The sequence below is a fragment of the Indicator indicator genome, chromosome 5 (genome assembly GCF_027791375.1).
Source record: "Indicator indicator isolate 239-I01 chromosome 5, UM_Iind_1.1, whole genome shotgun sequence".
NCBI classification, from domain to species: domain Eukaryota; kingdom Metazoa; phylum Chordata; class Aves; order Piciformes; family Indicatoridae; genus Indicator; species Indicator indicator.
Genome location: NC_072014.1, coordinates 38817127 through 38839005, shown reverse-complemented (window position 1 = coordinate 38839005; position 21879 = coordinate 38817127). Strand labels below are relative to the sequence as shown.

The 21879-nt window shown below is 42.0% G+C and overlaps 1 protein-coding gene across 1 annotated transcript in view; it reads right to left on the bottom strand.

The window, feature by feature from the left end:
* Positions 1-21879, bottom strand: part of NEB (nebulin) — a 149868-nt gene that overhangs the window by 46758 nt on the left and 81231 nt on the right. The window contains exons 88-110 of the mRNA XM_054380962.1: positions 21663-21767; positions 21461-21565; positions 20103-20210; positions 19312-19425; positions 18286-18483; positions 17271-17375; positions 15878-15982; positions 14707-14814; positions 14318-14425; positions 12887-12994; positions 11793-11897; positions 11596-11700; positions 10704-10802; positions 10140-10250; positions 9850-9954; positions 9063-9167; positions 7990-8094; positions 6741-6845; positions 5537-5641; positions 4641-4745; positions 4163-4267; positions 3069-3173; positions 2090-2194 (exon numbers count right to left, since the gene is read on the bottom strand). Of these exons, the coding sequence (XP_054236937.1) occupies positions 2090-2194; positions 3069-3173; positions 4163-4267; positions 4641-4745; positions 5537-5641; positions 6741-6845; positions 7990-8094; positions 9063-9167; positions 9850-9954; positions 10140-10250; positions 10704-10802; positions 11596-11700; positions 11793-11897; positions 12887-12994; positions 14318-14425; positions 14707-14814; positions 15878-15982; positions 17271-17375; positions 18286-18483; positions 19312-19425; positions 20103-20210; positions 21461-21565; positions 21663-21767 (2529 nt within the window). The remainder of the gene's footprint in view (positions 1-2089; positions 2195-3068; positions 3174-4162; positions 4268-4640; positions 4746-5536; positions 5642-6740; positions 6846-7989; positions 8095-9062; positions 9168-9849; positions 9955-10139; positions 10251-10703; positions 10803-11595; positions 11701-11792; positions 11898-12886; positions 12995-14317; positions 14426-14706; positions 14815-15877; positions 15983-17270; positions 17376-18285; positions 18484-19311; positions 19426-20102; positions 20211-21460; positions 21566-21662; positions 21768-21879) is intronic.

Genomic DNA, 21879 nt, shown 5'->3' with positions numbered 1-21879 from the left:
CCAAGACAAAGCCTCTTCAGGAGATGTCTTTACATTCACACATAAAACTGCAAAATCCTTCCACCACCAAAGACAACAGAAGCTGAACATGCACAATGGGCTACGCTTTGCAAACCCCTTATGTGCCCAAGAGGCTGCCTACATATTTGTGTCATTAATTTTACATGGAAAAGCTTCACTCCTATCCTAAAGCTCCAAGACTAAACCTTCCCTACATCGGATTGGATACTAGGGACAGTTTCTTTGCTGCAAGAGTGTGCAGGCATTGGAACAGGCTGCCCAGGGAGGTGGTGGAGTCACCATCCCTGGAAGTGTTCAAGAAACGTGTGGCCATGGCACTCTGGGACATGGTTTAATGGCCATGGTGGTGTTGGGTCAATGGTTGGACTCAATAATCTTAGAGGTCTTTTCCAGCCAAAACAATTCTACTCTATTCCAGTCTAAAAACTGGCCAATAAATGACTTTTAAAATTCATAACTAGACAATTCTCATGTTTAAATATTCATCAAATGAAGGGAAATGTAAAACATCTTACACAGTAGAAGATAAAAACATCCACTGAATATATCATAATCCCAGGCTATTCTAAAGGCTTTGACAGCAGAATTTTTATCTTGATAATATTCTTCTTAGAGATCTTCCTACCCTAGTCAGGGTTCTAACCTTATTCTCATAGAAATCATTGAGAACACTGCACACCAGGACTGATAACTTGTTGTAGGCAGCCTGAGGGCAGGGGGAAGATGTGGGAACACATTTTAAAAAGGAACTTTCATGCTCTTAATCTTGCCTCAGAAAAATAAACCCATGCTTTTGAAAAAGGACTGCAACAGATCTGATATAAAAAAATGATATACAGACAACAAACCAAAACATGAAGTCAACTCAGATGAACATGCATGTCAGGCAGAGTGGTTTCTTATTTGCTTCACTCATACACACACAAACTTACCTGCAAGGAGTTTTTTAATGAGATAATGTGGATAAATTGAACACAAATGTCAAGTAAAGACCTTCAGTCCCTTAGTACTGAAGAATTTCATGAGCTGTGCTAACATTAACAAAGAACACCACCCCTCTCCCTCTCATGGAATTGGTTTCTATTGTTGCATTTCTATTTGCAGGATTCATCTAGCCCAGTCAGGAATCATTTCTGCCATTGGAAAGAGTAAGGTTACTGCTAGCAGCTGTGATTTCAGATCTGAAATAAATATGCATCAGCTATTTCATGAGCCACATTTTTATCCAGCTGGCACAAGCAAAATGTATTTCCTGGAATCCCAATTAAATAAAGGTAGAATATATGGAATGTTAATTCTTCATAATAATAGCAGAGCCATGCCAGACTTGCTTTTACTTCATCAGACATAGAAATGTTAGGCTCTTTGTTCTGGATGAACAAATAGATCAATTGAACTCACTGTTTACCTTCTGATTCTTATTAGAACTGACAAAAAGGGGCAAAATGAGAGTATTTTATTTTACATACTGTATTATGTGACTGCCTGAGGACTGCTTTGCTAGCAGTAAGCAAAGACATTGATGAAAACCTTATTTACCTTAGACCTGTGCACCTATACCATGTCTAAGAGCACTCAGAAGTGAGGCCTGGCTCTGTTCAGTGTCCAGGCACATTCTGGCACCATTCTCAGGTAGATAAATGTTGTAATCTGTTCACCAAATTACTTCATACTGAATTAAGGCACTGTGCTACAAGGAGTGGGCAGTCCATGAAATGGTGGCAGAACGAGAATTTGGGTGAGGAAAATATCCAGAACAGCTAATGTATGGCAAGTTGATCTTTACGTGATTATGTGAAATTACATAGAGGTAAATATCACAATTATTTATTATGAAAGGAGAAAATGGAGGCAAAAATCAGTCAGAGCTGAGTGAAATCCACGTTACAGCCAATAAGGTTTCAGAGATTTTGTTCTCAACAATGTTTTATCACAGCCAATATTAACCACATCAGCAAAAGCCTGGAGTCTGATATCCACAGAAAAGTAGAAGTCCCAAGCGTTAAATATTAGAAGTCGAAGCAGCTAAAATGTAGATGTGCCCTATAGCAGCAGCTCTTCATTTTACCTGGCTCCATAAGTAAGTATTGTAGAGTGCTGTCAGCATATCTGGCCTCAGAATTTCATTACATCCTTGTTGCTGGAGCATCTTGGCAAAGGATTTATACTTTCTCTGTTCATGCAAACGGCAACGAAGCACAAAAGAGACTTGTAAACAACATAAACAACAGCACAGCTCTAGATCCCAGACACTTGGAGAGTGGAGAGATGTAGGCAAGGTATTACATGTATTCATTCTGATGTGCATCCAGCTTACATCTATAGAATTATAAATGTCAGGAGCGTGCAAGAAAAGTTTCTTTCCTGTGAGAGTGGTCAGGCATCGGAATACGATGCCCAAGGTGGTGGTGGAGTCACCATCCCTGGAGGTGCTCAAGAAACGTGGCCATGGCACTTTGGGCCATGGTTTAATGGCCATGGTGGTCTTAGGTAGATGGTTGGACTCAATGATCTTAGAAGTCTTTTCCAACCCAAACTATTCCATGATTCTAGGAAAAGATTTGCTTACTGTCCCATTAAGGAAAACAGAAAAATAGTTTTTGGGAGGTGAGATTGAAATGATAGTTTGTGGTGGGGGAATTCAAAAGCCAAATCAGTCACTGTTGCTTGAGTAATGAGCAAGAAGATATCATTTTAGAGGTCATTAGAAGAGAGGTCAGAAACCCCAAATGCATGCTGCAGCATGTATTTGTTTCACACCTCTCCAATGACCCCAGGAGACACTATGTTTCTGATGTCAGTTGATGCACAATGTATGAAGGTGTCTGTACTTTCATACAGTACACACAGTAGAGATTGGCTCACTCAAAAAGCAAGAGCTCTTTTTGGGTGGCAATACAAAGAGTGTCTGATCCACTGAACTGAAACATCACAACATCCCAGGGGAGCCCTGGGATATTGCCCAGCTGGAGACACTTCAGGCAGGCAGAGTAGCTGTGAATGAACCAGGCACTTTCTGGCAGCACTGATCAGTGCTCCTACAGTACCTGACTGCTCAGTCTGGTCCCCCACTTGGCCAGGAGATTCCTAGGATCATCCACAATAACGCTGTACCTATCTTTGAGCTTCTCATAGGCAGCTTTATACAATTTCTGCTCAGAATAGCATAATACAGTGTAACAAATTAAGAGTGAAGACACAAAGAGATCATAGTGTTGACCATTGAAACAAAAAGAAAAAAACCTCTTTATATGGACTAGTTAAAGGCTGGGCTTGAAGTTCATGTCCAAAAGAGAAAAAAAAAAAAAAAGAATATATTAAAACAAATCAGAGAGAAAATAGTCTATATGCATGTTTGAATTCCCACTGGAAATCCTAACCAGCACTTTAAGGATGCCTGCATTCTTTCCTTGCCACTCCTCATCCCATTTTATCACTTGCTTTCCTCATGAAAAATGACTGCAGAAGCAACTCTGTATGGAACTAGGTTCTTGATTTGAGTACAATGAAAATACAATGAGATGCAAAGCTGAACTACAAGATTACATTATCATATTTTTAAAGGAAAAACCTATAATCTCTCATCATAAAAATCATCACTTAGATAACACAAGACATTCTGGCAAGTTCATTTTGATACTTAGATAACAGAAGACATTTAAGTAAGTTCATTTCAACGTATGGAGGAGGCCCTGCTGCTAGAATTTTACTCATTTATGGTTTTCATATCAATTTTTTCCTTCTTTAGTGAACACTCATAAGCTTCCATAACAACTCTTGGTCCATTGCGTATCAAACTGAGTATGAAACGATAGCAATGGTATCTGTTTGAAACAGTTTTTCTTACCTAGAACAGATAATATCATAATATATTTATTAGTCAAAGGAGAAATTTCCTTGTGATGACAAAGCAATGGAACAGGGCTCAAGATTTCACTTTTTAGACTGTATACCTGCCCTGCCCTAATACTCAGGTAGACAATAAGAACAACCTTATCTTTCATTCTTTTAGTCTGACCTTAAGATACCTTTAAGCCCTGAATATATTTTATTTCCAATTTCCATGAGGAAGATCACTCTTCAGCTCAGTTTTAATGTGCTTACTACTTCAATATGTGACTCTGCAGAACCATTCACTTACCCCATCCATCAGCTGAGTTGCATATTTAACATGCTCATTAATTGGACAGTCAGCAACATACTTAAAATTTGACTTGGTCTTCTCAAACAGCTCCTTGTACTTACACTGGAGAAGAGAAAAAAACCCAAACAAACAAGCAAAGACACACACACACAAAAATAAAAATCCATGTTAATCCAAAGAAGGATATGGAAATGAAAAGCTAAACTTAGAATCACCAGAAAAAATATTATGGAGCTGATATCTTTGGAAGGACCAAACAGGAGAAGTCAAAGATCATTTTGCCTCCTTGTTTTATAGCAAGAACTGAGATTTTTAAGTGCTATATATGAATTTCTACCATGAGTTTTTCATATCTTCTTACCAATGGATTAATCCATGAAAAGTTATCTATAATCTAAGCAATCATTAAACAAAATTTTAAAAAATCACAGTAATTTAGACTTTTAGTCACCAAAATTTAGATTGTTTTACTTACCCCACTGTAGAGCACCTTATTCTTTTCTGCCAGAACAAAACTTGGAGTGTCCCATGCATAACAGCCAGTGCCCCTGAGCCATTCTAAGTCTTCTTTGTATTTAACCTTTAGAAAAGAAGTAGGATTCACTTTAAAGCAGCAACAAGTGGGAGCTGATCAGTGCTGAAATGAGACCTCCACACAAGGTGTAGCAGACAGAGATGCATCCATTATCATCCCATATAAAAGAAGTTACAGCTACACATACTTTCTGATGGATTCAGTTTATTCTCATATCTAATCTATCCCTAGCTGCTGGATTTCCTGTGCTTCCTGTGTGAATTAAGCAATGTTCCTGTGTTCGAAGCCAGGTTGGATGGGGCCTTGAGCAACCTACTCTTGTAGAAGGTGTCCCTGCCTATGGCAGGGGATTTGGAACTAGATATCTTTAAGTTGTCTTCCAATCCAAACCATTCCATCAGTCTATGAATTTTAAGAACACTGATTCTTGCACAATAAATGGGTGGCTGTATATGTACAGACATGTACAGTTAAAGGTTGTTACAGGGTTAACAAAGAAACGTAAGTAAATGCAACTGCAATGTATTAAGACTGCTCTGATAATTTCCAAAGGAGGTGGGCAACAATTTTAGCTATTTTTGCTCTGTTACTTCCCAGATCTGCCAGGTGAATCACCTTAAAAATTTCAGCTGCCTTCCATTTCTCAGGAAATAAAGCTTGGGTTTGTTTTGGTTGGGTTTGTTTTGGTTTGGTTTTGGGGTTTTGTGGATTTTTTGTTTGGTTGGTGTTTTGGGGTTTTTTTTGGTTGTTTTTTTTTTTTTCCTCTTTTCTTTTCCCACTTTGGAAACCTAATTCCAACTCCCAACATCTGACATCCAGGAATTATTGGAACTCACATCACTAATAGCATCTGTGACTGCGCGATGATGGAAATGTTCCGGACGGTCTGGGATTGATCTCCAGATTCCTAACTGGCTCATGTAATTTTCTTTATATTTCACCTACAAAGAAAATGGAAGCATGAATTGAAGCAATCAAAGGACACAGCACTCTAGACCATTCAGTTTCAAGACATTCCTTTCTCTGGAACATCAGGGCAAAACAATGGAAATGAGACTAATTTACATTCCACCTTTGTAACATCAAAGGCAACCAAGTGTGCAATGTTCCAGAGAAGGAAAGAAATTAACATGATCAACACTGTTAATATTGATCTAATTATAGGACACATTTAAATAGAACAATAGCAGGAATGACATGTCCTAGGTCATGCAGGCTGGATCAGTGGGCTGAGGTCAATTCTATGAGGGTCAGTAAGGTCAAGTGCTGGGTCCAGCACTTGGGTCACAACAATCCCATGAAGGCTCCAGGCTTGGGCCGGAGTGGCTGGAAACTGCCCAGCAGAAAAGGACCTGGGGGTGCTGGTTGACAGCAGCTGAACATGAGCGAGCAGTGTGCCCAGGTGGTCAAGAAGGCCACCAGCATCCTGGCTTGGATCAGCAAGAGTGTGGCCAGCAGGATCAGGGCAGGGATCGTCCCCCCTGTACTTGGCACTGGTGAGGCTGCACCTTGAATCCGGCGTTTATGCTTTTGGGCTCCTCACTCCAAGAAGGACTTTGAGGGGCTGGAGCAGAGCCAGAGAAGGGCAACAAAGCTGATGAAGGGTCTGGAGAACAGGGCTGGTAAGGAGCTGCTGAGGGAATTGGGATTGTTTAGTCTGGGGAAGAGGAGGCTGAGGGGAGACCTCACTGGTCTCTACAACTCACTGAAAAGTTGGAGTGAGGTTGGGGTTGGTCTCTTCTCCCTTTTATCAGGCTGAAATTGTGCCCAAGGAGGTTTAGGCTGGACATGAAGAACAGTTTATTTGCTGAAAGAGTGGTCAGGCATTGGAACAGGCTGCCCAGGGAGGTGGTGGGGTCACTATCCCTGGAGGTGTTCAGGAAAGGTGTGGACATGGCACTGTGGGACATGGTTTAATAGCCATGGTGGTGTTGGGTTGATGGTTGGACTTGATGATCTTAGAAGTCTTTTCCAAGCAAAGCAATAGCTCTGTGAGTAAATGAGAAACTCTCCTCAGGAATGCCAATGGTGTATACATACACTGCTGATGTCATCGGTGACCTTCCGATGGTAGACAATGTCCAAAGCATCTTTCACTGTGTGGTATTTGCCCTTTGTGTTCTCAAAGGTTTCTTTGTAGCGCAGCTGGTAAGGAAAACAAAACAATATTTACATTGATCTGCCAGGAGAATAAATTTCCTACCCCTTAGCAATGACATCCAGGGATATGTGGCTGCCCAACACCTGAATGTAAGCCCTGAGAAATTTTAAGGAGTTGCAATTGCCTGCAACCAACTGCAACTTGACCAAGGCTTCTGGGGAAAAACGGACAGAAAAGGAGTTGGTACATTTAAAATGCTATTTCATCCTATTTACTTTCAAACTGAAGACTGAGGGAAAAACATCTCTCTATCACAGGATTACCCTAAAATACTGAAAATTACACTTTGGGCATAAAAAAAAATAATATTTATCTTTCTTCAATTTCTTGATCTACAAGAAAGCAGGAAGATCATTCCAGCCTTTGGAGAAAGATATTCCCAAGAGGACAAATTCAGCTCTGCAAAAGAACTGGGATGATGCTTTGGAGTATTTAAAAGTCACTAAGAGAGCAGTAAATGACTAGAAGAAAACAGCATCCCAGCACATATCCTTTCAGCAAAGACCTCCTGAGTGGGTAGAGTACTCTTAGCCTTTACCTTAAGTCACAAATCACTATTAAATGCTTGATGGAAAAACAAATTTCACTTTAGCAACCTTATGTGCAGCAGCTCAGACAATTTTCCTCCCCGAGCTACTGTGAACTGAAACAAGGAGCCCATTCTCAGTGAGAGGCAAGTTTACTTCTAACACAAAGCTAAGATGATAACATTTGATAAAATTTATTCTAGCCTGGCTCCAGCATCAGTCATTTCACCCTAGTCTCCACTAAATGGAGATTTCATGTGTCAGCAAATGACTTTAAATCTTGTTGTTCATTTCCTCCAGTCCATGGCAGGGAGGTTGGACTAGATGACCTCTGTAAGGTCCCTTCCAACCTAAGCCATTCTATGATTCTACGAATGAAAAACAAAAATTAATTACAATAAATGAAAAAGCATTGCAATGACATCAAGTAAAACTTAATGATCTCCATAATATCAAATGGAAATGGGGTGACCCAGTTGATGACCCACACTGAGATATGGGCTCTTGGAGAAGCAGGATATTCCCCATGAGTCCTTTTCCCTCCTCTTTTCATAAGGAAAGCAAGAAAAAGCAGCAGTGAAAGCATTCATGGGCTACATACATCACTGGCATTCAGGTAGGCTCTCTTGGCTCTGATCAAGACTGGTGTGTCAGGGACAGGTGTGTATCTGTCCTTCATCTTCTCATACTGGATTTTGTACTTTTTCTAAGAGAGAGAGAGAGAGAAAGGGGGAAATTATCTTTCCAATCTTAGAAGCATTTCCTAATCTGGTATTATGGTAACACCCAGAGGTGCTACACCCAGTGAATAAAGTCATTCCTGCAAAGAGCTTCTTTGTTGAACTTTCTGAGGTTGGCTAGGGACCACCTTTCATGCCTGTCCAGGTCATCCCTTTCTGACTTCTGCCAAAATATACCTACTATAATCAAGTGGTCAGTGTGCAGCCTTTGTTTGCCTTGAAATTTGAGGTACTGGAATGGATGTGGTGCTTGGGGATATAGTTTAGGGGGTGAACTTTGTAGAGTAGGGTTATTGGTTGGACTTAGTGATCCTGAGGGTCTTTTCCAACCTGAATGTTTCTGTGATTTCTGTGATATTATTTGGTACTGGATATCTGTTCTAGCTACTGTTTCTTTCAGATTTTGTATATGGAAATTAGCTTTCCATGCAGTTTGAATACATTGGACTCAGTTTTGCTTCATCCCTGGGATTGTTGGCAGTTGGATGAGGCCTTGAACAGCTGAGTCTAGTTGAGAGGCATCCCTGCCCTTGGTGGGGAGATTGGAGTAGATGAACTCTAAGGTCCCTTCCAACCTAAGCCATTCTATGATTCTGTCAAAACTTTGAGAAGCAAGTTCAGTTTCTTCAGACCTAGAGAGACCTGGTCTCGCAGCCAGCAATAGCTTGGAGTCTGCAAACAAGCACTTAGAAATAGGTACCTTATAAAATGCTACAAGGTATTAATAAACTGTACTCTTTTACCAAAACTTCTACAGGAAATGTGATAAGAGCATAAGAGATACAAAGCTAAATGAAGGGTGAACAGATCTGAGCCTTGAAACTCTCACTAGAGTTAGAAATCAAACTTGTAAACAGTTTGATTTCTAAACTGCTCAGCAGCATTTCTAAACTGCTCAGCATGGTGGCACCAAACAAAAACCCCAATACCTTACCTCACTGATCATGTCCTTGACATGCCTGGCGTGTGTTAAGGCTTGAGTCTGATTACCAGCATGGTGGTGGGGTCTCTCTTTTGTGGCAAGTTCCACATACAAGTACTGCAGCAAGAAGAAAAAAAGAGAAAACCCCATACATTTAAGTTTTAATTTGTCTCCCTAAAAATGACTGTAAATAATTCCCAGGCTATACAGAACCACAGACTTTACCCTAAGGAAAAAATAAAGTGCCCTTTCCTCTTCCATACCATGTCACTTTGTACTCTTGATATTCTCTAACTGCCACTAACATCCTCACAAACCAAGAAGTCAAATATTTGGGATACTAATGATGTGCCTGCCCTACATCCAGGCCTAGCTTTAGATAAAGGCATCCTGAAGGTCTGTTTTTCTCTGGTGAATATCTTCATTTTGTTCTACAAATGTAAAAAACCCACAAAATGTGTAGCTAATAACTCAGATAATGAACTACAATGTGTGTAATGAAATGACAGTGAATAAAGGTAGATGGATCTATATATTTATTCCTCTGATAATGGCAGTTTCAGAGAATTTGAACTGAACCATAGCAGGGTTTGATGCTCTGTTTCAGATGGACAAAGCTGACCATGTCCATTTCACAGACATGGCCAACATGAAAGGTTAAAGCCACTTCAAAACGAGCAGCAATCACTTAAACATCCTCTCTAGGAATTTGACACTGGTTTGAAATGGCCTGCCAAGATTTTGCTGTACATTAAGAGGGATTCCTTGGATGGGCTTGTTATCAGGACAAGTTTTTCACCTGGCTCTGTATCTTTTGTCCTTCCTTGGCTCTTAAGAGGTCAGGTGTATCAAGGATGGAAGTGTACTTTGTCTTCACCTCGTTGCCTGCAGCTCTGTAAACCAGCTGAAAAAGACAAGTCCATGAATTATTTCCTCTGTTGCATACATTCATTGAACAGCTGAACAATCACAGCTTTGCTATTCGAACACCTCATGTATTGCAGAAAAAAAACCCACAACACAAAACACTGGGAGGGTCTGAGCTTAATTGTAGCTAACAAAGATGTGCAAGGGTAATATGGAACTTACTTCACTCAAGTGAGTTTTTAGTTCCTGAACTGCTCTGTATCCAGGAGTATCCAACACCACTTTGTATTTAGGCCACATCTTCTTGGCAGTGTCAGTGTATATGTAATTAGACTGGAAAAAGGAAAAAACAGATTACTTAGGGAGCTTTTACTCTTGGTAGTAAAGAAGATTTTAGAGTGAAATGTAACAGTGCTTTGAAACAACTAACTAGCTGCATGGCAAGAAATTCAGGCTGAAGTTTTTACTCATTTTCACGAGTTCTGGGTCAAGCATTGGAACAGGATGCTCAGGGAGGTGATGGAGTCACTATCCCTGGAGATGTTCAAGAGACAAGTAGATGTTGCACTTCAGGACATGGCCTAGTGTTCATGGAGGCACTGGGTAGAAGGTTGGACTTGATGAACTTAGAGGTCTTTTCCAACCTTAATGATTCACTGTTTCATGCATTTAACTTCTGGAAGTAGTGTGTATATAAAGAGCAGAAGTAAAGTACTTTTAAGTCCAGAGTGTGTAAATAAATAACTCAATTGTAGCTAAATGTGGTTCTTAGAAGAAAAATCTTACCCAAAGCTTACGCAGGTGGCGAGCACGAACCATATCAGGAGTATCATACAGGAAGCAACCCAAGCCCTTCAACCACGTCAGGTCCTCTTTGTATTTAATCTATGAGACAATTAGAAACAGTTAACTTTGGGGATAATTTCATTTATCAGTCCCTAAGCACAGTTCCAAAGCATTTACCTATTTCAAAATACAAAGCAAATGATAGAAGTCTTGAGGAGAAGGACTTGGGGGTGCCAGCTGATGAGAAACTCAACATGAGCCAGCAATGGTAGCTCACAGCCCAGAAGCCAACCATGTTCTGAGCTGCATCAAAAGAAGTGTGACCAGCAGGGTTGGGGAGGTGATTCTGTTCCTCTACTCTGCTCTTATGAGGCCCCACTTGCACCACTGTGTTCAGTTCTGGTGACTCCCCAGCACAAGAAAGACATGGAAATGTTGGAGCAGGACCAGAGGCCACAAAGATACTCAGAGGGCTGGAGAACCTCCCCTATGGGGAAAGGCTTAGAAAGTTGGGGCTGTTCAGGCTGAAGAAGAGAAGAACCCAGGGAGACCATGGAGCAGCCTTCCATTACCTGAAGGAGGCTACAGGAGAGCTGGGGAGGGACTTTTTACAGGGGCTTGTAGTGATAGGACGAGGGGCAATGGCTTTGAGCTGGAAGAGGGGAGATTGAGACTGGAGAGTAAGAAGAAATTCTTTCCAGTGAGGGTGGTGAGACATTGGAACAGGTTGCCCAGGGAGGTTGTGGATGCTCCTTCCCTGGAGGTGTTCAAGGCTAGGCTGGACAGGGCCTCGAGCAACCTGGGCTAGTGGAAGGTGTCCTTGCCCATGGCAGGGCAGTTGGAACTAGGTGATCTTCAAGGTCCCTCCCAACCTAAACCAGAAGATGCTTACATCACTTATGATGTCCCCAGCATAGCGGCAGTGCAACACCTGAGGAGTGTATGGCAAGGAAATCAAATGTCCTTGCATCCTAAAGAAGTCTGACTTGTAGATCAGCTGGAAGACAAAATAAAAGCAGCATTTCACATGTTTGTTCATGCTGAATTGTTCTAAGTCTCTTCTGGTTTGCCTGTTAGAAAGACACATACATCGCTGACAGCTTCCTGGGTTGCTCTGACTTGACGGATTTCTGGGGTGTCTGGCGTGGTGTGGATCTTGTCCTTGTTCTTGTGGTACGTTGCCCGATACAACCTCTGTAGGAGAAGAGGAGATAGCATTCCACATGTTAAAAAATCAACACAAGAAGCAGTTTGGCAGAGTGTGAGAGCTTCTCTCTCCTTGAAGAGAAGGCTGTATGCTAGGTATTGTAGAACTAGCAGGAAAAGGGAACAAACATACTGTTGTCTAACCAGCTAAAGATCTTCCACAATTGTTTTGACAGCAGCACCTCTAATAGATGAAGAATCTGAGATGCTGCTTCTACAAGCATGTAAGTGTGTGTGTTTGCTTTAGTCCTGTTAAAGACAATGCCTTCCAGTACCTGAAGGGATCCTACAGGAAGGCTGGAGGAGGACTTTTCATGAGGATGTATAGAGGCCGGACAAGGGGGGAGGGTCTGAAGCTAAGGGAAAGTAGATTTAGACTGGATCTCAGAAAGAAGTTCTTCAATATGAGGGTGGTGAGACTCCAGAACAGGTTGCCCAGAGAGGCTGTGGATGCCTCCTCCCTGGGGGTGTTCAAGGCCAGGTTGGATGAGGCCTTGAGCAGCCATGTCTAGTTGAGAGGTATCCCTGCCCTTGGCACGGAGGTTGGACTAGATGATCTCTGAGGTCCCTTCCAACCTAAGCCATTCTGTGATTCTATCATCAAAGAAATGAGCACATAAACATGAAACCTAAAAATATTTAGACCCAATGTTACACAGGTAAGATAATTTCTGTCCATCATTGATCAAATAGCAGCAGATCAGTAATTAAATTTGGCTGCAATTTATCTTGTTACAGTAACATTTTTGCAGGATTACAGAAAGTTAAGAGCTGTCAAAAACCTTAAACAACTAAACAGCTCAACTCCAAGATGGGATCAATGATCCCTTGCCATTCTTGATGGATATTTGTTTAAATTGCCCATCAAAGCCTCCAAGAACAGAGATCCTACAGCCTTAGCAGATGATCCTTCTCTCATCTCTCATATTTTGGACACTACAAATACAACTGAAAGCAAACACAATTCTTTACTGTACCTCATTAATGACTTGATTCACTTTCTTCACATTTTCAAACCCAACATCTTTAGGTCCCAGAGTATAGCCTTTAGCTTTCATGTGTTCATAGGCTTCTTTATACTTCAGCTATAAAAGGAACAAAACCATATAGAAACTTAATTTGTTTGTGACTCTATTTACCTTGCAGGTCTGACAGTAATTTCTGCTGTACAGAGAGACAGGTTTTTAGAGATAAACGACTAAGATGTGGCTATATCAAGAGTTAAGTAATTCCATCATTGTTATTTTTACCTTTATAAAGTAACTCAAGATTAACAATGCTTTAAATTCCTTTTGCATTTAATAAAATATTCAGACTGTCTGAGGAAATTTAGCTTTTTGATAGGAATTTATTCAGATAATTCTTGGGGTTGGTAACATTTCAATTCTGTAAAGGCAAACATTATCAATGGAGGAGCTTGAGTGCAGGAATGAGACGTAATTGCCCTGACCAGACACCCATGGAACATCAGGCCTTGCCTGAGCTATGTAGTAAGCAGAGCAACCTGGGCTAGTGGAAGGTGTCCTTGCCCACGGCAGGGCGGTTGGAACTAGGTGATCTTCAAGGTCCCTCCCAACCTAAACCAGAAGATGCTTACATCACTGATGATGTCCCCAGCATAGCAGCAGTGCAACACCTGAGGAGTGTATGGCAAGGAAATCAAATGTCCTTGCATCCCTGTCTCTGTCCTTATTACCTGGATGGACATTGGTCCTGTGTTATCAGTAGCTTGTCTCTAGCTCTGGTTCTCCTGGATTTACCTTGGACCTGTGTGTAGGTAGCTTGTCTCTAATCTTTATTGTTTTCCACAGCTCTTAGTTGGATCCCCCTGGATCTTGGCCCTAGTTCCTGGGTCAATGGTTTTAAACCAGAGCAGGGTAGATTTAGGTTGGACATTAGGAGGAAGTTCTTCACAGTGAGGGTGGTGAAATGCTACAACAGGTTGCCCAGAGAGGTGGTGGAGGCCCCATTTCTGAAGACCTGCATGGTAAATTTGATGGGATCCTGAGCAACCTGATCTAGTTGGAGATGTCCCTGCTCACTGTAAGGGGGTTGTACAAGATGACCTTTGAGGGTCCCTTCCAAACCCATGCATTCTGTGATTCTGTTACTCTTCACCTTGCCTACAATTGTTGATGCAACCTGTCCTCAGCACCCTGCTCTGCCCATCCCCATTCAAGTAGAGTGGGACTTCACCCTGGATGATGATGAGGTCACTGCCTATGTTGTGGTCACCCTCAGCTCCTGGCTGAGGCATCCACATGGAACTATCTCAGTGCTTGTTGCTCTCTGACAAGCGATCTCACATCTGAGCAATAACTACATCAAACACTTGTGTGCTCATACAGGATGGGCATCAAATATTTCTTTGCTGCTCAGGTTGTAGAAGGACATAGCACGTTACTCACATCACTGCCTATGTACTGGACATGTTTAGCATGCTGGAAGCTGGGGGTGTCTGTGGGAAGGCTGTATCCAGTGGGGAGAGCATTTATACCAGCCCAGCGATACAAATTCTGCAAGAGAAGAGAGAAAGAGAGAGCATGTGACAACCGGGGATGACATTTGAGAGCTTTAACTAGCTGCATCAGGAACATCTTCATGGCAACTGGCAAAAGATTTCCCCCTGTCTGCATTTTAATGCAGAGTGTAGATGAAATGAGGACTTTTCCCACTTTTGTTTTGGATCAGGGACATCTACCTTCTTTATCTGGAGAGTTATAGACAGACATGAACTTGAAGTGCATCTGTTCTTTGACCATCAGAACCTCTGTGACCCCAAAAGTGTTGTACTTACCTCACTCTGTATTTTGTTTGCATTATATGCCCGCTCCAAATCCACTGTTTTATCTGTGGGAATCATTTTGCCTTTAACGTTGTGCTGATATTCACTACGGTAGACAGCCTGAGGAGAGGAAAAGAAGGAGCCATGAGAGGAGAGTCACAGCTGTGCTGTTCTCTCACAGGGTCTATTCTTTGCTTACACACAGGAATTTCTCCTGGGGATCAAATTTTTTTTTGATTCAGGCAATTAATGATTTTAATGATAGGTTGGGCGCTGATCTGCTGGAGAGCAGCTCTAGGGAAAAGGACTTGGGACTCCTGGGGGACAACAGGATGACCATGAGCCAGAAATGTGCCCTTGTGGCCAAGAAGGCTAATGGCATTCTGGAGTGTATCAGAAGGGGAGTAGTTGGTAAGTCAAGAAAGGTTCTCCTCCCCTCCTACTGTGCCCTGCTGAGGCTGCATCTGGAATATTGTGTCCAGTTCTGGGCCCCTCACTTCAAGAAGGACCTCAGGGAACTGCTTGAAAGAGTGCAGTGCAGAGCCACAAAGATGTTGAAGGGAGTGGAACATCTCCCTGTGAGGAAAGGCTGAGGGAGCTGGGACTCTAGCTTGGAGCAGAGGAGCCTGAGGGGTGACCTCATTCATGTTTACAGATGTGAAGGGCAGTGGTGGGAGGACGGAGCCAGGTTCCACTCAGTCCAATAATAGGACAAGGGGCAATGGGTGCAAGCTGGAGCAGAGGAGGTTCCATGGGAACATAAGGAAAAACTTTGTCACTGTGAGGGTGACAGAGCTCTGGAGCAGGCTGCCCAAAGAGGTTTTGGAGCCTCCTTCACTGGAGACATTCAAAACCTGCCTGGATGTGTTCCTGTGTGACCTGCCCCAGGTGATGCTGCTCTGGCAGGAGGTTGGACTGGATGATCTTTTGAGGTCCATTCCAAACCCTAACATTCTGTAATTCTGTATAAACTTATCTTTTTAGATAGCTCTAAGCCTGTAAAGATATAGATCGTATATAAAGAGATATACTTCACTGATATCTTAGCGAAGGCATAGGCAATGTGTTACAGATAACCAGATATAATTACTAAATTGAAATTATTTTTAAAAGTCATATTTCTAGAACTTGTGAAGTAATGGCACATGCAATACTGAGGGTGAAAGGTGATACAGACACTTACTTCACTTAAATTCAAGCCACTGAGGACATTCTGGACATAGACAGGAGTGTCCACGACCACAGTGAATTTACTCTTCATTTTTTCTGCCTTGGATTTGTACTTAATCTGTAGAGAGAAATTGAAGAGTTTTAATTAGTCAGGCCAGTCATTAATAATATAATACATTCAATTAACCTATTTACTGTTTATTTTATTACTGAACCATTCTATTAGCGAAGCAGCATTTAAACAGAAAATGTGTTGAAATTCTGGCTAGATAAATGCACATGGCATTGCTTTCTATCTATTACCTATTGTCTGCTATTACTTATCTCTCTTATTAGGTAAGAAGAGCTGATAAGTTTGAGCAAGGACTGCTAGGAAATGTCATCACTCATTCACAGAACAGACATAGCAACCACAGAATGAATGTTCAATGAGGGAACACACATTCTCAACCCCCAGGGTGGATACTGTCCTATCTTAATTCCCTAACCCCAAACTAAGGATGTGCCATAAGATCTTCAGAGTAGAAAAAAAGAAATCATAACATCAACATTAAAGTATTTTTTGATGTGAACTCTGCATCATTTCTGCTTTACTTAAAATAATTCTTCTCTCAGACCCTTGAAGTGCTTCTCTGAGAAGACAAGTATTTAAACATATGAGATGCATTCAGAAGAGTGTGGCCAGCAGCTCAGGGGAGGACAACCCTCTAATCTGCCATGGAGAGATCACATCAAGTGTATTGTGGCCACTTCTGGGCTTCTCGGTTCAAGAGGGACCAGAATAGACTAGAGTGTCCAAAGGAGGCTGTGAGGATGATGAAGGGACTGGAATAGCTGTCTGATGAGGAAAGGCTGAGAGATCTGGGGCTCTTTAACCTGGAGAAGAGCAGCTTGAGAGGAGATCTTGTAAATATTTATAAATATCTGAGGGGTGGGTGTCAAGAAGGAGGGGCCAGGATTTTTTTTTATGGTGTCCTGTGATAGGACAAAGGGCAACGGGCACAAGCTGGAACCCAGGAAGTTCCACCTCAACATGAGGAAAAACTTCTTTGCTGTGAAGGTGCTAGAGCCCTGGAGCAGGCTGCCTGGACAGGCTGTGGAGTCTCCATCTCCTGAGATTTTCAAGACTCATCTGGATGTATTCCTGTGTGACCCACCCTAGGTGATCCTGCTTGGGCAGGGGGTTGGACTCAATGATCTCTGGAGGTCCAGTCTAATCCCTACTGTTCTATGATATGCTTAATACTTTCCAGAAAAGGATGTTTAAACACTGATATAGGAAAACTTCAGCAGAGCAGGATACATAACATTTCCCAGATTACACCTGGTTTAGGACAAAGCTCCTCCATCCTTTTCCTACAGTGGAGTGAATACAGCTAAGAAGTGAACCCAGTGCATGCACTCACGTCACTGCGCAGATCGTAGGCCTGTTTGGCATGGAGAATCTCTGGAGTGTCCCAAACAAAGCAGCCAATGCCTTTCAGCCAGTTCAGATCATCCTTGTATATCACCTAAAGGATCAGAGCAAAGAAGCAAACTGTAAGATTTATTGCTAATCTCTTATTGCTAACTACAGTAATCTGTAATCTCTTCTTGCTAAATTCAGTCTAAAATGCAATGGTCAAGTGAGGGCAAGCAAGGTTAGCAGTATTTTAACTTTTTATTTCCTTAAGAAAATCAAAAGTATTCAGTGTGCCCAATAAAGCCATGATTTGTCAGAATACTCTTTGCATATCCTGCTGGGCAATGATTTATTGATGGACTTCTGTGTGACCTGTGCTAGATTCTATAGTCCTGCTCTAGCAGGGGGTGGACTTGATCTTTGAGGGTCCCTTCCAACCCCTAACATCCTGTGATCCTATGATTCTCCTGGGATGACTTATGCAGGGCAAGTGTGCAGAACCTTTACACCAACAGGATTTTCTCAGACTTCACAAGTTTCTACTACCATGAGGGTGGTGAGACACTGGCAGAGGTTGCCCAGGGAGGTGGCAGAAGCCTCATCCCTGGAAGTTTTTAAGGCCAGGTTGGATGTGGCTCTGAGCAACCTGGTTCTAGAGTGAGGTGTCCCTGCCTATGGCAAGGGGGCTGGAACTAGATGATCCTTGAGGTCCCTTCCAGCCCTGACAATTCTATGATTCTACATCTTAGTCAACAAAACAAGGACAACTTTCAGATGGGAGTGGCTGAACTGGTAGAACTGTAACATTGTGACCCAGTGCCCTCACACCAAGCCACATCTCCACACACAAGTGTTAAGAAAACAAGCTCCAGAGGCTGCTTAGCAGTGTGTAACGCAACAGATCCAAGTGGCAGCTTCAGAGAGCTCCAACTAAGTGTTTGCTAAACTACTTCTTCTAACAGGTCATAGGAGCCAGGATCTTTCTAAGCGAGCCAAGGCCACAGGATTTAGGCACTTACATCACTGAGCTGATCCGTCACTTTCCTGACATGGGCATTGACCTGGAGATCTGGCAGACAGATCCACTCATGGAGATGTGTGCGGTAGTCAATTTCACTGATCTTCTTCTGCGCATCCTTAGCAGATATGATGTCCACCATGTCTGGAATGATGTGGACTTTGGCCTTGCTCTTTTCGTAGGCTTCCTTGTAGAGACGCTGCAGAGTTCAAGCAGTAGGTTAATAATGCTGACAAAGAGTCTGAAGCAGATCAATTGGAAGCAAAAGGATTGATTATTTTCATGGGGTGGTAGTGGGAGAGCAATCACTTTGGCTATGATCAGCCTGGAAGAGGGAAGGCTGTAGGGACATGTTTCAGTGTCTGAAGGGACCTACAGGAGGGCTGGGGATGGACTGTTTAGAAGGGACTGTGGCGATAGGATAAGGGGCAGTGGTTTGAAACTAGATCAAGGTAGATTTAAGATGGATGTCAGGAGGAAGTTCTTCACAATAAGGGTGGTGAGACACTGAAGCAGGTTGCCCAGGGATGTGGTTGAGGCCCCATCCTTGGAGACATTCAAGATCAGACTCAATGTGGCTGTGGGCAGCCTGATCTAGCTGGAGGTGTCCCGCTGGCTGCAGGGGTTTGAACAAGATAACCTTTGAGGGTCCCTTCCAACCCTATGCAATCTGTGAATGTGTCAAAATTGACATCTCGCCTGCTCTAAAAACAATTTGCAGAACCTTACCTAGGTTACCTAGGGTGATAAAGTCTGACTTGTGACATTTTCATTGCACTGCTGTGTTAGAAAGAGGTAGACTCTGTAGTGCTCCATTTTAGACAGAAAGATGTGACACTAAGGTTTTAGCCACACAGGGATTTAACAGCTGAGCTTGAAAAAGCATTTGTAAGTGTGCTATAGAATTCAGCAAAATGCTGAGCACCATCGAATGGATGTGGAAGTGTGGAATCTGGATGAAGGATGTGGATTCTCCTGAGATAAGAGACCTGGCTTTATCAGGAGACACAGATCAGAAAACACTTACATCAATATTAAGCTTTCCAACTTGAAGGCACCTTGCTGTGTTGGGGTCATCCTCAACACCTCTGGGCAGCGTGTAGAGTGCTTTAAACTTGTCATATTCTTCTCTGTATTTTACCTAAGCAGGTGCAAAGAAAATCAAGAAATAACTGACATCAATGAGTCAACTGTAAATTTTGGATCAAAACTTAATCAGTAAGCAAAATATTTAGTTGAGTCAAACAGCAGAGAAAGACTTTGAAGCAGTATCTTGGTTTTCCATTTTATTTTAAATGGTAAAGAAAATCTTAACTATCATGTTATCAAAATAACAACAGCTGACCAAAAGGCTTCAGAATTAAATAGACGTAGAAGTTATTTATTGTACCAGCAAAGCCATTTAAAGCTATCCATGAAGAGAGTGACCTCTCACAAGCCTCAGTTCAGTCAAGCATAAGATCATGTATTTCTGTACTCAGTAAAACATCATTTAAAGCCATTCAGTGTTTTTTCTGACCTGGATACTTATGCATATTAGACTCAAAAAAAAAAAAAATCACTAAATGGACATTTTGAAGACAGTTTCTACAAATATGAAACATGTTTTTTTTTTAATGACAAGCAGTAGCAAAGGGGCTGTTATCCAACAGATTACCACAGAATACTGATCATCCACATGTACACTTAATCGAAGTTAAAATAGAAGATGATTTAAAAAACTTTACTGTTCCTACAGTATATGCAAGGCATGATGGATTCCCTTGCTAGAATTGATGATGTGGTTTAAAGAACCAATAAAGTATTTCATTCACTTACAATGCTAGCATTGTGCTTCAGTTCTTTTGCACGTGCCAGGGGTACAGCATCAGAGGGCAATACATAGCCAGTGGCTTTCACTTTGTCCCAGGCTTTTTTGTACAGGTTCTGTGGGGAAATAAAAAGTCTCTGTGAGTGGGAAAACTCTTCTCCCAGGTCATGACCAAACATCAACAGAAATCAAAAGCCCTTTTGGTTTTATACAAGTTATCCATGAGCCAGCAATGTACCTTTGGGGCCACCCCAGGGTGGATACTGTCCTATCTTAATTCCCTTACCCCAAACTAAGGATGTGCCATAAGATCTTCAGAGTAGAAAAAAAGAAATCATAACATCAACATTAAAGTATTTTTTGATGTGAACTCTGCATCATTTCTGCTTTACTTAAAATAATTCTTCTCTCAGACCCCTTGAAGTGCTTCTCTGAGAAGACAAGTATTTAAACATATGAGATGCATTCAGAAGAGAGTGGCCAGCAGCTCAAGGGAGGTTCTCCTCCTCCTTTACTCTGGCATGGTGAGACCACATCTGAAGAACTGTGGACAGTTCTGTGCTCCCCAGTTCAAAAGGGACAGGGATACACACTAGGGGGTCCAATGGAGGCTGCGAGGATGATGAAGGGACTGGAACATCTGTCTGATGAGGAAAGGCTGAGAGACCTGGGGCTGTTTAGTCTGGAGAAGAGAAAACTGAGAAGGGATCATATTAATGTCTATAAATATGTGAAGGGTGGGTGTCAAGAAGAAGGGGCCAGGCTCTTTTCAATGGTGTCCTGTGATAGGACAAGGGGCAATGGATACAAAGTGGAACACAGAAATTTTCTGCTTCAACAGATGGAGAAAATTCTTTGTTGTGAAGGTTCTGGAGCCCTCGATCAGGCTGTCCAGACAGGTTGTGGAGTCTCCTTGGGTACTTTCAAGACCCATTTGGATGTGTTCCTGTGGGACCTGCCCTAGGTGATCCTGCTTGGGCAGTGGGGTTGGACTCAATGATCTCTGGATGTCCCTTCTAACCCCTAACTTTCCATAATTCTATTATACACTGGAACTTTTACTAATACCAAGAGCCTGTACTACAGTGCACACAAAGAGTGACAAAAATGCTTTCTAACTCCTCCTGTCCATTCTCATGCAAGGTCCCAATTTTGTTCAGGTGCAATTTTTCTTCAAGGAATCCATTTATTAATGCATGTAGTTGGACAAGGCATCTCCTCCATAATCAAGGTGGATATCACTGCCTTTGTTAAGTTCTACATTTGGATGTTTATCATCAAACAGTGATCAAACAAAATCAACCAAAAAACTGACACCATAACACCTGGAAAGGAAGGAAAAAAAAATCATTATAGAAACACTTACACTGCTGAAAAGATGTTTCAAACTTTGAACTCTTTCAGACTCCACTGTTTCAGCCACAGGTGTGTACTTGTCTTTATTTTTGTGATAATCCTCCTTGTATTTCACCTGGGAAAGGAAAAAATTAGATTTAGTTAACTTGCTTCAGTTCTTAGGAGGAGCAGGAGCAAAAGCCTGAGTGGAAGCAAGAAGTGGGGAGACTCACATCACTGGCATTGATAGCACTCTGCACTGCAGTCACATAGACAGGGGTGTCAGTAACAACACCAAAGTTCTGAAGATTCTCTTTTCCTGCAGCTGTGTATTTTATCTAAGGACACAAAACAAAACCAAAAGGTTAATGCTGAAAATTAAAAACATTGAAGATCAGATTAGACATTTAAGATCAGACTTGATGTGGTCCCGGACAGCCTGAGCTAGTT